Source organism: Diabrotica undecimpunctata, chromosome 7 (genome assembly GCF_040954645.1).
Source record: "Diabrotica undecimpunctata isolate CICGRU chromosome 7, icDiaUnde3, whole genome shotgun sequence".
NCBI classification, from domain to species: domain Eukaryota; kingdom Metazoa; phylum Arthropoda; class Insecta; order Coleoptera; family Chrysomelidae; genus Diabrotica; species Diabrotica undecimpunctata.
In genome coordinates, this window is record NC_092809.1 from 143,241,628 (window position 1) to 143,259,078 (window position 17,451).

At 32.4% G+C, this 17,451-nt stretch overlaps 1 protein-coding gene across 7 annotated transcripts in view; it reads right to left on the reverse strand.

Annotated features, from left to right (window-relative positions):
- The window catches only part of LOC140445956 (glutathione hydrolase 1 proenzyme-like), a 76,160-nt gene that overhangs the window by 23,242 nt on the left and 35,467 nt on the right, over positions 1 to 17,451 (reverse strand). For all 7 annotated transcript variants that reach the window (XM_072538419.1, XM_072538418.1, XM_072538416.1 and 4 more), the window contains 3 exons: positions 10,775 to 10,908; positions 7,612 to 7,832; positions 1,580 to 1,775 (listed from right to left, as the gene is read on the reverse strand). In XM_072538419.1, coding sequence (XP_072394520.1) covers positions 1,580 to 1,775; positions 7,612 to 7,832; positions 10,775 to 10,899 — 542 coding nt within the window. In that variant the 5' untranslated portion in view covers positions 10,900 to 10,908. The remainder of the gene's footprint in view (positions 1 to 1,579; positions 1,776 to 7,611; positions 7,833 to 10,774; positions 10,909 to 17,451) is intronic.

Here is a 17,451-nt window from a genome sequence, read left to right on the forward strand (position 1 = left end):
ATCACTTTATTTTATGTTTTTATACTTTTTTTAAATTTATTTCCACTAACTTAATAAGCTTGATAGATATTTTTGACAGATCTATTGCTTCGTATATTTTTCTCTATCAAGTCGTATGTCTGCTTAATGTCTATAAACAGAATTTGCTGTTATAAATATTGAACCCCAGTGTGTGTGTGTTTGTGTGTGTGTGCGCGTTTCCAGTCTCCCCCGGTTACAAATTTACCGCCAAGTAATTGAAAAAAGTCTGTAGATTGCGGACAATTAAACTGTCATGGTGTTGCATTCACTTAAAGGATTGCTGCTTGAAATTGTTCCTCTGCATATTTCGGGAATTCATGATATAATATGCACCACAGATGATTGGCGACCTAGCCACCATGAGCTGTATCATCGGAGTGAGGTGTGCTGTATGTCGTGAAACCACAAGTAAAGTTAGAAACATAGTGATAAATGATTTAAAATCAGTTTTTAAAGTAAAGTTTGAACATGTATGGCAAAATCTGTGGGACGTTTTGACATCGAAACTTGTGAAGTTAACACATCAGTAAATCCGTGGAAATATCAATTTCCACATTCCCGACTTACCCCCAAGCATATAAGTGGTACTTTTAAGGGACTACTATAATGTTCCACTTAGTGTTAAACATGTACTTAGGAAATGTCCAAAACACCAGCTGAAAAATTGGCCAAGTCATCAGATCTACACGTAAAATCTTAGGAGAAAATTGTTAATGTAAACATTTAATAAAATAGACACAAATTTATTAAACAAAATATAATATTTAAATAAATGTAAATTGCCCTAGAGGTTGGTGAGAGTATGTTCGTTATATTAAAAACAAATGATGAAAGGACGTATTTATGAATTTCTAGGAGCTACCTTATCATTTCTAACACATATTCATTTTAAATAGCTCTATTTAAACAAGCCACATATTCAATTTGAGCACAGCATCGTAGCTAACAAGTTAATACTTCTACACAAACACAAACAAACGCAGCATCACCCAAATGTAAACAGTTATATTCGGTAAAACTGAATGTGAGCCAAATACTAACGTTTATTGTATACAAGGCTTTTAACTACCGAAGAGATAATACTACGAAGACCGTTAAAGTCTCCTTTGAAGCAACTTCCACGGGCGTCTTAACGCTATAAAGCACAGCTGGTTCAGTTTCCAACTTTGGTCATTGGATTATAATAATTGTAGGATATGGAGTAGAGAAAGTGGTCACTTGAATGTTTAGTTTCAAACACAAACTTTCTGGGTTATTTAGAGCGTGGGACAAATAGATAAAATATTTTCTCGAGTTCGGCACACATATAGAACAAGTAATTCTGCATCGGTCATAACAAAGGTTTAATTTTTATATATTAAAAATTGTTTACTGTCTTCTATAGATATAAGGTCTTCTTGGAAATATTCAGTCCTTTTTATTAGAGTAGTATATAGTACAGTCGTTTTGTGTTATTGTGGAAATATAAGAACTTTGTATTTAATTATATTTAACACGAAAAAAAGTAAGATTGTTATCGTAATTTCATTCTTAAGACATAAATGACGATTTTGTTTACCTCAGGGTGGGATCATTGTATAAATAATCTTTTTTTCTTTTGTAGACATCTGCTAAAAATTTAGTAACTTTCACTCCTTCAGTGCACATCTTGATGGTTGGTTCCACCAATTTTGCCCATGGGACGCCTCCGCCAAATCTTTTATACATGTGCCAATACCCGCGTAATTCGCTTGGTACAGCGACTGCTTTACCTCCTACAATAAACAAAAATTACGTTACACGTTAAACGCCAAAATGTATAGTAAAAATAGTGAGTGAGCCAAAATATTAACTACGTTTACAGTATTAGTTCATGCATATTAAAGTTATTTTTGATGGTCTACAAGCCCATGGGAGATTTTTAATCCTTAACTGGAGAGACCCTATTTTAATACACACAGAGAGACATGCCATCTGACAGACTACAATGTAGGAGAAGGGATAAGAACTAAACTTACAAACTTGTTTAATATATTTAATAGTACTCTAAAAGCTGTTTGTATTTGAAATTGAACACAGTAAAGAAACTCAAAATATTGTCAGATTATAAAAAAATATCTACGACTTTCTAACAGCTAATCATTTACAGTTCGTGACAGTCACATTTTTTACTTTTCATTACAGTGAGAAAATAAATATACATCAAGTAAGTTTTTTTATATGAAAGGCACTAACACATACTGGATTACGTAAAAATTAACTCGCGAAATTATTTTGATGTTGAAAAAAATATCCAGCAACTGTAAAAGTTACATACAATCGGTACAAATTGGTTTCGTACACTGAAGACACACAGGTTTTCTACATCGGTCACAAAGGTATTTTGTCATACGGTTCTTCTTGAGAGGGCACAAATAACATATTTTTCGCTTCTCTAGTACTAATGGCTCGTTATCATCTACTTGGTTATTCTCAGGAATTCCAAGAATACTCGCTATACTAGCACGAATTAGCCGCGGTACGTAAAAATTACCCATTCTTCTCTTCATATGATCTTCTACTAATTGTTTTGCTAATATTTTAGCAAAAGCAGATTTTTCTTGCATTTTAGAATTGTTTTTGTAACTTTGGTGCAGTATGTATGCATTTACGCTATCAGATGCTATTTATATGCTATCAGATTCCAAATAAACATCATCTTGTTCTTGATCAACATCACTAGCGTCACTATCTAATTCGTCAAACCACTTCAAAGCTGTATCTTCAAAATCAGTATCGGTAAAACGGATTTTTTTTGATGGACCGGCCATGATTGTAACAAATACGCGACGTTTTCAATGAAACAAAATGTAACCTGAACCGAGACGTGCCGTCTAATAGACTAAGTAAAACTGATTTTCGGTTATAACTTTTCCAAATATGCGTATTTATTTACCTAAGTCGGGTCACTAATAGTCAACGAATAATATAAAGAACATATGAAGTGATGTGCCGATGGGCGGAGTTATTTGTACAGGGTGTTAAAAATTCTTTATGCTGTAGTCTGTCAGACGGCATGTCTCCAGTTAAGGGTTAATGGTGATTTGACTCAGTTTGAATCACATATAAAACAATACTACAATGTAATAGCAACTTTAGAAACTATCTCGTCAATTTTGATCGGTAGAAATGAGTCTTCAAGGGGTTAGGGAAAGTTTTGGCCAAAAATATTTGTACGTCATTTATAACTTAAGTAGGTAATACAAAAATAATGACTTGCGGCATATTGGTACCATGAGCAAGGACAATTTTTTATTTTCGGAAATCTTTTTCCCCATTTGTGGTAAAATGACATAGTATAGTATTCATACACAAAGTTTCGGATTGGTATATAGGTAGATTATTTTTTTTGCAACGCCGTACATTTAGGCTGGGACAGGGGTGAGAAATCTAAGGCATAGTTTTTAAAGTTATTATTACATATTGTAGTGTTGATTTATATGTGATTCATATTGGGTCAAATGACTCCCAAAAAATGTCCTTTGGGCTTGTAGTGATCAGTTTAATTATAAAATCTTACATTATTTTGTCGAATTATTTAAATTGAGAAGCACGTATAAGACGAGAGTTATCCTCTCGTAGTTTGTTTATTTTATTCGTTGCATTCACTATATAAAGTTAGTTACTAGTAAGTTTTCTGTGAACGAGGTAAAACTAAGTGCGTCTTATCAGTTATCAATATGTCATATGAATAGGAGCAGAAGCGTTTGCAAAAGTTTTTGGAAGATTTTCAGACGAAGACAGTGATGAAAGTATTCGGTATAAAATTAAAGTGTTCCGGAAAAATACAACGTAATCTACACAATGTACCTTTAACATCAAAACTTAAGAACAGTAAACGACACCATTGAAAATTTTATCTCCCAATATCGACTGCCGGATGATGAAAATTCTTCAGAGGTGGGTGCCATTGCGACTGATCACAACACACTATAGATATGGAAGAATGTAGATGGCCATAACTTACAAAATATTACATTCAGTCATTCAGTATTCAAAACTCTGATATCAAAGCTGAGTTTTCCGGGATGTATGATAAAAAACTCCTCAATTATTTTCAACTATTTGTGAATGACGATATTATGGTTTGGATTGTGCAAGAAAACAGTCGATATACACATCAGAAGTTAAATATAGGTAGTCACTGTTAAAAAGCTAGAATTTATGAATGCGTGGATAAAAATACCGAAGAAATAAAGCCCTTTTTGGCCCGTATGGATGAAATTGAGATTAGAACAGCAGTAGACAAATTAAATAACAATAAAGCACCGGGATCGGATCAAATAGCATCGGAGTTACTGAAGGAAGGAGGAGACGCACTACAAAAAATAATACATGAATTGATAACAAAGATATGGTCGAATAAACAGCTACCAGCGAAGTGGAGTAGCAGTATTATTGTACCATTACATAAAAAAGGAAATCAGTTAGAATGTGGAAATTACCGTGGAATCACGCTGCTGAATGCAGCATACAAAATAATGTCCAACGACATTTATGAAAGAATTAGACCACACGCTGAAAAAATAGTTGGCAAATACCAAAGTGGCTTCTGTAGACAGAAGTCAACAATAGACCAGAGATTTGTTCTGCGACAGATCCTCGAAAAAACAAGTGAATATAACATCGACACACATCATCTCTTCATAGACTTTGAAAGCGCGTATGACAATATAAACCGAGAATTCTTAATAAAAGCAATGAAAGAATTTAATATACCAACACAACTAATAGAACTGATAAAAGAATCTCTAAAAGTAGAAAGTAGAATCCGGATACAAAATGAATTAACGGAAACAATAGATGTGAAAAAGGGACTACGCCAGGGAGACGCTCTATCATGCATCTTGTTCAACATCGTACTCGAGAAAATACTGAGGGACACAACACTCAATACACGAGGAACAATAATTAATAAAAGCGTGCAAATACTAGCATTTGCAGATGATGTTGACATAATCGCAAGATCAAGAAGAGAAATGATAGAGGCATACAACCAAATAGAACGAGCTGCACAAAATAGTGGTCTTAAAATCAATCAGACCAAAACAAAATATTTGCAGGTAAGTAAAAACGCAGAAATAAGGCAGCCACAAAATATAACAATAAAAGAATACAACATTGAGGGGGTAAAAAACTTTATATACTTGGGATCCCTAGTCACGTCTGATAATAACGTTACGGAGGAAGTGAAGAGACGAATATTTATTGCAAATAAATGTTACCATGGCTTAATTAGGCAACTAAGATCAGATAACGTCGCAAGAAAAATAAAATGCCAAATATATAAAACCCTAATAAGACCGGTACTCACATACGGCTCAGAAACCTGGACACTCACTACAAGAGAGGAAACGTTGTTAGCCGCCTTCGAAAGAAAAATCTTGTGACACATATAAGGGCACAAAAGAAAACGGAATATGGCGAAGAAGATACAACTATGAACTATACAAAATATACCAGGATTCGGATATTATAACATTCATTAAAATAGGACGGCTGCGTTGGATAGGACATGTAGAAAGAATGGAAGAAGGCGAAATACCAAACAAAATATTCAAACAGATGCCAGTAGGAAAAAGAATAAGAAGCTAAGATACTTAGAACAAATATAAAATGATATAACAACCTTAAAAATAAAAAACTGGAGAAAAAAAAGCACGTAACACAGAGCCAGTGATGATGATGATGATGATGATGATGATGATGATGATGATGGATGGGATTGTAAAGAATACCAAAAAAGAAGAAATTCATTGTATAAAAACTAAGTAAAGTGTCTAACGTCGCGTAATCGCTTTGAATTATTACTTGCCAATTTACACTTAAAAGACAATGAAAAGCGGGACAAAGAAGTGTGGCATAAGCTATCACCCCTTTTGAAAAAGCTGGTATCAAATTTTCAAAGCGTGGTAATACCGGAGGAAGAACTCTGCATCGACGAAACTGTAATTCCGTTTGGGGGCCGACTGTCGTTTAGTTAGTACAAACTTTCTTCTCCATTGAAGAGAGATAACAACACAACACCACAGACAATCCAGAAATACTCACAAGAAGGCACTCAAAAGATAACAATGATGCTGTATGTAAAGGGCTTATCGGAAAAACTAAAGAGGATAAGATGCAAGTACAACATCACAACAACATTTAAAACAACCAACATAATAAGGTCTATCCTGTCCAAAACCAAACACAATAACGCACAAGAAAGATAAAAAACTGTATCTATAAAATACCCTACAATTTCTAAGTAGGAGAAACTGCAAGGCCACTAAGTGACTTACCTAAGAGAAATCCCAGATATGCAAACATACCTGGGACAACGAGCACATACCACAATAGAAAGATGCATCAATAATCATGAAATAAACAGACATTAAAAAGTGAAATGCCAAAGAAGGAGCCTTCATCCTACTCAACCAAAATGTGTAGCAAACCCATCAGCAGAATGTAGCAGGCTTTGGTTGCCAATACTAAAAGAAGAAGTCATCAACAAGAATATACCATTAATAGGACGTCGAAAACATCATCCACATTCTTACTTAAAATACATATGCAACACTCAATACACATTCCATAGAGAACAATTCTATTTTTGCTCAAAACCAAAATTACGATACAGTTTTTTATACAAACATATAATCGCAGAATACACAGAATACCTAGGGTAAAAACACCACCCATTTTGTATAGCTGTTATATGCTGTTTGCCTACAAGATCGGGGTCAAGCACGTTAATTTTGAAAAGACATTACCAAAAACAAAAACAAAATCTTTTTTTGAAAACGATTTCTTGAATGGAAATCGAAACGTCAAAATATTAGTTAGTTAAAAATGTGATGTTTAAACCAATAATGGTGGATTAATCCCATATAAACATAATATTTAAATTAAACATTCCCAAGAAAATAGTTTCAGAACCTTGCTGGACTTTCCTTAATAAAACAACAAATAATGGAGAGGAAATAATGATTTCAAATATATAACTTATTGCTCAAAACTGACTTTAAGTTGACCAGAATGTTCAAATCAAACAAAAGTAATAACTAACGTAAAATTGATGACAGTTTTCTCCCATTCATAGACATATAATACAAGAGAGACTGACTGCTGCAATACAGTTTTGTTCCCCCAGTGTGACAGTGAAAACTGACGCAAAGCAGTCCCTGGATCTTTGTCTAATGGGCAGGGTGTATTAAACACGTGACCTTCTCATTGGTCATTTAGGTCATGTGGTCGATAAGACTGGCAAATACAAAGAGATGCAGAAACTGCTTTGCGTCAGTTTTCTCTGTCACACTGCGGAAACAGGCTGGTACTGCAATGATCAGTCTATCTTGTATTATATGTCTATGCTTCCATCCAACAAAATAATAAACATGTATGGTTTTCTGTTACTGTTTTAGTAACAGATGAAAAATGAGTTTATTTTGACTTTTTTATATTTTTGATAACGACTTCCAAAGTGGAAATCAAAACGTCAAAATAAACATCTTGTCATTTATATAATAATAGATATAATATTTACTTGATAAGACACCACAATCAATTTCCAGACGTATTTATGCTTACCCCATTTGGAGGAGTCAGGATCGTCCACGTACATATCACGATGCGCTCGGCCCGGTGCCGTTTCTCTGGCATTCATCGTCCACACTTCTCCTGTTGTCTTATTAAACGTTGTCAACAGAAATCCTCCTCCGAGGCCCATGCTTTGTGGCATCGAAACCCCTTCGCAAAATAGAGCTGCGATCGCTGCATCGATGGCGTTGCCGCCTTGTTGAAGAATTGATCTACAGATCAGAATAAAATTAAATTTTTGTGTATTTTTTATACATCATTTACAGTTTGGGATTATATATTTTTAATTTTATATAAAAAATATTTAATTATATATATTATTAATATTATTAATAAATTAAAGTTAATTTTAACTGAAAGAAAATAGCGACCCAGAAGGAATATTAAAGGCTGGAGGACAAGAACTCAGTCCAAGATTTGATATCTTGATCAAATATAAAATGAATTTAAAGATTTTACCAGATAAATGAAATTATTGAAAATGGCAAAATAGGTAATTAAAGTGTATGCCAAAACTAGACAGAAATGGCTCTACTAGCTATATCCTACAAGATACTAACTTATAATATGAAACATGCTATCACATACAAAAATGAAATTCTCGGTGAACATCAAGTAGATTTCTGCTTGAGTAGCTTAAGTACCTCAGTATCTGCCAGTGCCTGTCCCAAGCCCGGATAAAGGAGGGGAGTTAAGTGACAAGCTAGTAACCTAACCCCGAAAAAAAAACATTACTACGAAACCCTTAAACAAGCCTCGTAGTGGACGGATATTAAGGCAACACTTCTTTTTCTTAGAGTGCCTGTCCATTCCGAACGTTGGCGGTCATTCTGGCTATGATGACTTTGTTGGTTGCTATACGAAATAGCTGTGTTGAGGTCTTTCTCTACCATGCTCTCAGGTTAGCAAGCCAGGATATTCTTCTTCCTTTTCCTTTAATTTTACCTTGCAAAATGCATTGAAATAGGTCGTATCTGCCTTGATTTCTCATTATATGTCCCAAGTACTGCAGATTACTGCTCTTCACGATGTTGACCAAATCCGCAGTTGTGTTCATCTACCGCAGTGCTTCTTCATTGGTGACTTTGTCTGTCTATGGTATCTTCAGGATCCTTCGGTATGACCATAGCTCAAAAGCCTGAAGTTTTGATAGAGTTTTCGCCTTCAATGTCCAAGTTTCTACTCCGTACAGAAGCACTGAGTACACCTAACATTTAAGAAGCCTTATTTTTGTTTCTAGAGTGAGGTCATGGCTCTTGAACACAGAGCTCATAGTCAAGAATGCACTTTTTGCCTTTCCGATGCACACGACATTTAATCTTTTGGGTATTGTCCCAAAATTCATTGATTATAGTTCCCAAGTAGTTGTATTGTGAGGCACGTTCAATTCTCATTTGGTTCACATACAGATTTGCTCCAGTTATGTTTTCCTTGCTGATGATCATTAGCTTGGTTTTGCTGGTGTTTATATCCAGTCCATATTTTCTACTTATTTCCGTTATTTTGTTCATTAAGTTTTGCAGCCCTTCTATGGTATTGGCAACAATATGGGCAACGAAACATGAATTTCCCTTTTAAGAAACGTTAGAATAGACCCTGAGGAGCGTTGAGCTGCCTGCTAAGTAAATTGAAAAGAAACAAGATTGGTTTGCGCAGCAACTAAGGAAACAAGATGGCTAGTGAAGGGTATCTGGGACACAAAATACACACCATCTTGTCAAGTGGTTTAGAAATAAGGAATTAGGTGGCAAAGTGGTAGAATAAGGTGGCAATTATAGTCGATAATAAACTTAAACACCTCATAACAGATTTTCAAGCAGTTATTGAACGAATTTATAGTGTATGAATAAAAACTTCTTCAACTTATCCATAATAAACGTTAACTGCCCAACGAATTAACAAGATGAGGACACCAAAGTAGCGTTTTACCAATTACTAGAGATCACCTAACATGATCATGAGTTCTACAATATTTCTCCACAAAAATGCAGGCACCTAGATATCTTCTGGAGCAGATGTTATAAACCAAATAAAACACGATAGAAAAGCGATCAACTACAAGCATTCTGGACGCTGAAAAGTGCATGCTGCTGCTAAGACCACCTACTAGTTAAGGTATACTTCAGATGTAGAATCATCCGACAGACAAAAGAGAATTAAACAAGAAAGGAAATTCTAGATCTGCGAAAATTGAAAATACCTGAAACTGAAAAGAAATAAAAAAGCGGATCGAATATGAAGAAAATGAAGAGTAGAATAAGTAGAACCACATTAACTGCAGCAAAATCGATGCTGGTAGCTAAAGAAAGAAAAGATGACCAATGGTTTGATGATGAGTGTAATTCGGCAATTAAATAACAAAATGAAGGACATAGAATACATTTTACAAGACAAACTAGAGAAATAAAAATAACATTTGAAAATAAAAACGAATAGTTGATTAAATATAAACACACAATTATTGGACATGGAAATAAACTTTAGAGAAGACAAAACGCGAAATGCGTAATAAGGCTATAGCGGGATAAGATGGTAAAATCTGTACTCGGCTGGATTTTGATTTGGGGTTGGCCACTTAAAAGTACGTCTTTAGAAAACCCTTTAACCAAATTTGAAGCTCCCCAGGTGAGCATCGTAAAAAATGTGTGTTTTCAAAAAAATATTTTCCTTAACGATCCTTTACTTTAAAAAATCTAAAAAAATTTACAAATATATATATTTTAATATTCAAAAACCATGTAATTTTATTTAGATTTTTTTGATTAAAATTAAGTTCGGAAAAAATGTTGAAATTTTTTTTTAATTTTTATGTTATGTATTATTCTTATTTCTTTTTATCTATTAAGAAAAAGAACTTGTTGATGTGGGATTTCATACTACAAATAATAATGGCATCTTACAATCATTTCAAAAAGCTTGTAAATTGTGTAAAAATTGATTATCAACGCCGGTATTCGCCGGGTTACAAAGTTTTTTTGTTTACATTCTGATACTGTCTGTATCGAAAGTTCACATATAGGGATAAAAGCAAAGAAAATGGTGATAAAGTGCTATTTTGGTCTTTTATAGGATTAAGTAAATTGTATTGAAAGACTAAATAAATATTTGTAATAAGTAAATAATTTTTAATAAAAAAAACTTGATCGAAACTTACGCCCCTATTTCTGAACATCCATAACCATTTGTAACCACAGCTCCTTTTCTAACTTTTTCCCCAATTCCTGAATGGAGCATTGTTAGTAATACTACTATCACGGTATTTGTACTACAAATCTTCATGTTGAGATACTGTAATAAAAATGATTCAATGAATTAATCGTATTGCAATTATAAGAGCAGCCGTTTGCATTGATAATATTAAAGATTATAGAAAAAGATGTTAAAGAAATCCGGTCCTGAATGTAAAGATAAAAGTCGACATAATTCGATCTCTACAACTTTTATAGTTTTTTAATAGAAAAAGTATAAATTTAAATAATTAAAAGTGATTAAAGAAGTTTACAGTGATTGGTTAATTGCCGTAAGTACTTCTTCTAAAACTACTAAACATCAAGAACATAATCTCTAGTTACAAATCAACCAAAAAACTAGTTTTAACTCTTATCGTCATCTAGCTTATTTAATAAATAACAAATCGATCAACTCATATTAAAATATTCAGAGTCGGACTTCACTTAATTTAATTTATATATATTTTAGAAAGTCCTGTTAAGATCGCCTATAGAGGATTCATCATGTCGGGAACATCAGATGGAAGTTACGATGTAAAAATTTTCTATAACATTCCAATACTGCCAATTCTTATTCAAGAGTACAAACATACCCAAGCCCTGAACAAGCAATTGTATTTTCTTCAAAAGATGGATTACGTCTTCAAGATTGATTATCTCATTCCTCTTGAAGCGCTTATGTAGCCAAAAACATTTATTGTCTTCAAGGCTATCCAATAATCGAGTTTGCATGTATCTAGCGAGCAAAGAAATTTCGAATAACTTAAAGTTTAATACTAATAAATGATGAACCAGTTCAAGCTAGAAAATATATTACTGCAGCGGATAGGTTAGTTCTATCAAATGTATGGAATTCAATCCGCTATGATATTCTTATTAAATAATAAGAAAATCTAATCTAATAATTGTAAAAATCCTACGAACCCTCAAAAATCACCCACACCTTCATCTATTTCAACGTCGATAAACACTCCTTCACAAATAAACACTACAGAAAAACTTCCCAATCAGCAGACTATATCCATTACAAACAGTACAAATCCTGAACATGTCGAATCAAAGGAATCTTCTTACCGATATAATTACACCTGCAGAAAATAAAAGCGTTACATCTTCAGATATTACTCAACAGATACGCCGTAAACGTGACATTGATGAAATTCTGACACCCTCACCATCAAGTTCACCAGTTCCGTCAGAAAAAGACAACCACACTGAAATAAATTTCGAGAAACCAACACAACAAAAACCTTATTAAAAGCCAAGAAAACCAAGAAGATCAATAATCCTTAACCACGACCAATTTATACATCTGTTAGAAAATGCACAAGGTTCTCCAGATATTATTGCCACTATAACAAGTTACACACATGATTTTCCTGGACTACTATTAATGATTACTAACTTATATGCTCCCATAACAAATAGATCTCTCAACATCAAATGTACCAAACTTAAAAAAAAATGACAAAATACCTCAAGGACGAACTCACTTCTACCGAAAACGAAAGTGACCTTTTACATGACACACACCAAGAATCTCAATAAAACCAAAACTATTCTGCACATTAGAAATTAAAAATGGCGTTGTTTAAATCAATTCTTCAATGGAATATAAACGAATACTATAATAACTTACCGATGTTAAAGATTCTACAGTCAAAGTATTCACCAGATATCATTTGTTTGCAGGAAACGAATTTTAAGAACAACCAAGAATCTTGTTTGCCCAATTATCAAAGTTTTTCAAAGAAAAGGAGTAAACCAAAAAATAGCATGCGGTGGTGCGACAATTCTTGTAAAAGACAATTTAACTGCAAGTAGGCTAACCCTGAAAACACATTTAGAAGCTGTTGCCATTTCTTTAGAAGATCCATAGAAGGAATCACAAAAATAAATATTTGTTCGATTTACTAGACAGGATCTTTTTAACCTCGTGAGACAAATACCTTCTCCACGAATTTTAACAGGTAGTTTTAATGCTTATAACATTATTTGGGGTTCTACAGATGATAACAAAGAATAATTAAATGAATGATGAATTATTAAAGAATTAATAGATCAGTATAACTTATCACTAATAAATGATGGGCGCTCTACAAGATTCAATATACAAACAGGCGAATCAACACCCTTGGACTTAACGATAGCGGCTAATAACTTCTCTGCATCAATGACATGGGACAGATTTATAACAGTGACCATCATCCAATATTAATAACAAATAACATGTTAGAGCCCAACAATTAAAACACACCGCTAAATGATAAACCAATGAAGCAAATAAGACACTCTTTGAAAATATTATAGAACATGTCAAACACTGTAAAATATCTAACAATATTGATACATACAAAGTATCTTTAATCTCTTTAATCTTAATAATTAATATTTAATCATCATTTTAGTTGCAGCCGAGGTAAGCATCAAGAAAACTTCATTTATTACAAAACATAAACCAGTTCCTTGGTGGAATGAACAATGTAAGCCATCGATTGAAGCTTCCAAAAAAGCCATTCACAAATACAAAAGATCTAAAACACACAAAAAAAATCGTAGTCACAATTTGTATCCAGTATAAACAACAGGACCCCTACGTCTGAAATGTGAAAGAATATAAAAAAAAAACGGGTGTGGCAGTCCAGTGGGACTGCCGGTGGAAGTTACACTTCTATACACGCATTCGCCGTTACAAATTTATTTGAGAGTCAATCTGCACAATCATTACATATGTAATTCTATAGGTAAGACATAGCAGAAAGAGAAACATAATTAATAACAACTTACTAACAATGAAGGATTGAATCAATATTTTGATGAAAATGTATATTTTTATTTTCATATATGTATGAAATGAGTTGAATGCAAAATTTTTTTACACATACTCTGCAGTAAAATTCATTGTTTATTTTGTTATTATTATAATAATACAATACAAATTAAACTGCAATATTCATAAGTATTTAAAAATGACAATAATATACATAAAAAAATACACTACAATACAGTGCAACATAATTCCATATATAATAATACAATACAAATTAAAATGCAATATCCATAAGTATTTAAAAATGACAATAATGTAATAATATTAATAAAAAAGTCCTCCCCGACTGGGAATCGAACCTCGGTCTCCCGCGTGACGGGCGGGGATACTGACTACTACACTACCGAGGACATAACACAAATGTATTTCAAAATTGACAGTTCTGGATCATACAGTGATTTATTGAGATTATTATTTTGAAATACAAAAGAATAATATAATTATGAACATTTAATAAATAATACAAAACATATCACATAAATAAAAATATTAATAAATATTTTATTATATGTATAATATTATATGTATATCTATCTTTATATAATATATATAATATTAAATTATATATACAAAGGGAACATTTTTATATTCGAGAGAGGAAGAGAGAGAAAATATATCTTCTGTCTCTCTCTTACTCATTATCTTACATATGTAATGGTTTCACAGATTCACTCCCATACAAATTTCCAACGTGGAGCGCGCGTATAGAAGTATAACTTCAAAAATATCTGGAGTACCGGCTTTTAACAAAATTACTCAACTAAAGAAAGATAATAGAGTAATCACAGATGACCTAGAAATAGCAGAAGAATTTACAAAAACGTATAAAAATAGATCTAATACAAGTAATTGTAACAATAATTTTATCAATTTTAAACAGAACGAAGAACGCAATGTAATTATACCCTTTGCAGATGGCACAGCTGCTTTAAATTGCGGATTTATTATACCTGAATACAAAAATGCATTCGACATATTTAATGAGACTAGTGAGAGTCCAGATAATATCCCAATGGTTTCTCTCAAGCATTTATCTTAGAATGGGCACAATCATCTACTTATTATATTTAATATTATTTGGACAGAACAAAAATTTTCAATAGCTTGGGGAAAACCTATTTTAATAACAATATTAAAACCAAAATATTTCAAAGCAACAAGATCCTAAGTCTTACAAACCAATTGCACTAATATGTACTGTATGCAAACTATTAGAATAAATTGCCAACCGTCATCTTCTTTGGACACTTGAAGATCGAAGTATTATTATTACAGAACAAAATGGTTTTCGACAAAATAGATCAAATCTAGACAATATTTTAGACCTAGAAAGCAGTGTACATGAAGCCCTCTCCCTGAACCAAAAATGTATTGCAATATTCTTTGGTATTGATAGAGCCTTTGATACAGCCTGGCGCTATCGTATATCAGATTATTGTACGATTTAGAAATTGAAGGACATGCATTTATATAAAATTTGTTACATAAAAGGTATATGCAAGTTTAAGTAATTGTAACTTGTCGTCAAAAGTGGAATTAGAGAATGGGTTCTCAGTGGAATCTGAGAACAGAATAACAGATCGCTCAGCGATCTGTTATTATGTTATCTGTTAAGTCCAACGCTATTTATAAATTGCCTTAAATAATGTGTAAAGTCCCACTTAAAGGCCGATTATATGCTGACGATCTCGTATAATTTGGACAAAGCAAAACTTAACCAACCTCAGTACCTCAGTACTTAAAAAATTCGACACCATTTACAAGACACCGCACTCAGAATATGTTTGGGAGCCTTTTGTACAATATCGATTAAAAGTTTTCTTTGCGAAGTTGATGAATTCTCGTTAAATGATAGAAGAGCTTACCTTAGTCTAACGTATTCAACAAAAGTTAAGGATAATCTAATATATCCTGTCTATATAAATACTTTTACTGATAAATTTGCAAACTTGGCAGCAAATACCTGTTCTACTAAACCTTTCTATAAAAGAATGAAAGACCATTTGCATCGATTTAACATTGTCATACCTCAATGTATTCCTTATATACATGTTCATAATCCACCTTGGATTCAAGGCTTACCATCATATAACTTTGAACTTACGTCATTTGACAAAAACTCCACTAATCATGATTGAATTATTTCCCATTTTGGAAAAATCCTTAGTCACTATAAAAGTCATACCCAGATATACACTGATGGTTCAAAAACAACTGAAGGTGTAGGAGCATCTGTAGTAACTCCAGAGAAGTTGTTTAAATTCAAGCTATCTGGTGTTAGTACTATCTATACAGCCGAACTGTATGCTCTCTATCGCGCCATAAAACTAACCAATCTGACAATCAACTGCAAATATATTATCTCAACAAACTCACTTACAAATAGTACAAAGCATCCGACAACTGTTTTAAAAAACCTGCTATTAAAAAAATTAAATCTGCCCTTTATCAGGCTCATATCAATCATAATGAGATAAATGTTATCTGGTTTCTGAAGTTGCACAAAAGAAAAACGTACTTGGCACAACAAAAGTATTTGTTTAAAAACCAGATCTCAATCCTTCGTACTATTGTTGTAAATGCCTGTCAAATTTGTTCGATCATAGCTTCGGAGCTAATTGACCAAACTTAATGTTTCTTTCGCGTCTTTTGCTGAATTTTCGACGTAAGTTTAGAAAAAAAAAATGTTAATTAAGTTATTGTATTTGTTTATTAGTTTAAAAATTGCACAGTTGTTTAAAAAAAAATAACTAGGCTCTCCCGTTTAAATGATGTTAATGATTCGACTTTTATTTGGCAGCTTAAATACTATTTTATCGTAAAAAAAACTTTGATCTATTTAAATCTTTTTTAGTAGATCTGCATAAGTTTGAAAATTATTAATTTTTCTCAAAAATTTTTGTAGTTTGCAAAAAGTTTGCAAAATTATTTGGCGGAGACTACTTGACCGATTCTGCGGAAATTTTATATAGTGTTTTTTTTATATTTTATTAATTTTCTGGGTGAATTTTGAAAGTTCTATGTGGTTTTTAAATACCTGAAAAAAATATTCAAAAAACATTTATTTTAGACCCTTTTTTAATTGTTTTTGCTAATTTTGCAATAGTAATTATTATTTTTAATTTGCGATTAATTTTGTCTTCTAGGAAAATTAATTGCAAAACTGTTTTGTGGTTACAATTTGTTTTTAAATGAAAACATTGAATTTTTCTACTGTTTTTCACAAATTGTTTAATAAAAAGTTTAGCCCATCTCTTGAAGTTTACGCATAATTAAATTATCATTTCTAATAATATTTTAAAGCGATTAAAGCAAAAAAACTAGAATTATATACGATTCATCCAAGTAAGAGTGTTTTAGAACCCTGGACTATAAAGCATTATGATTGATACAAAATTTACTCTTTACAGAAATGTGGTCTATACAACGACGAGAATTGCCCTGAACTCTAATATTTTTATCTATTATAAATAGAAAATTAGGTTTATTCAATATACTTAAATACTCAGAAGACTCTGGTGCCATATTTTTGGTATTAATATTAATATCATCCAATAAAATATGATTTTTAACAAACAGAAATCTTAGTGATTTCTAAATATTTATCTAGACCAATACAAAAATGCTCTTAATTTATCGATGGTGGTCTGTAAATTACTGGTATTATTGTATTTTGATTAAAATTACCTTATATATCTAATACTTCACATACAATAATCACAATCTTAAATTCTTTTTTATGTATACAACGATACCATCGTTTTGATTTAT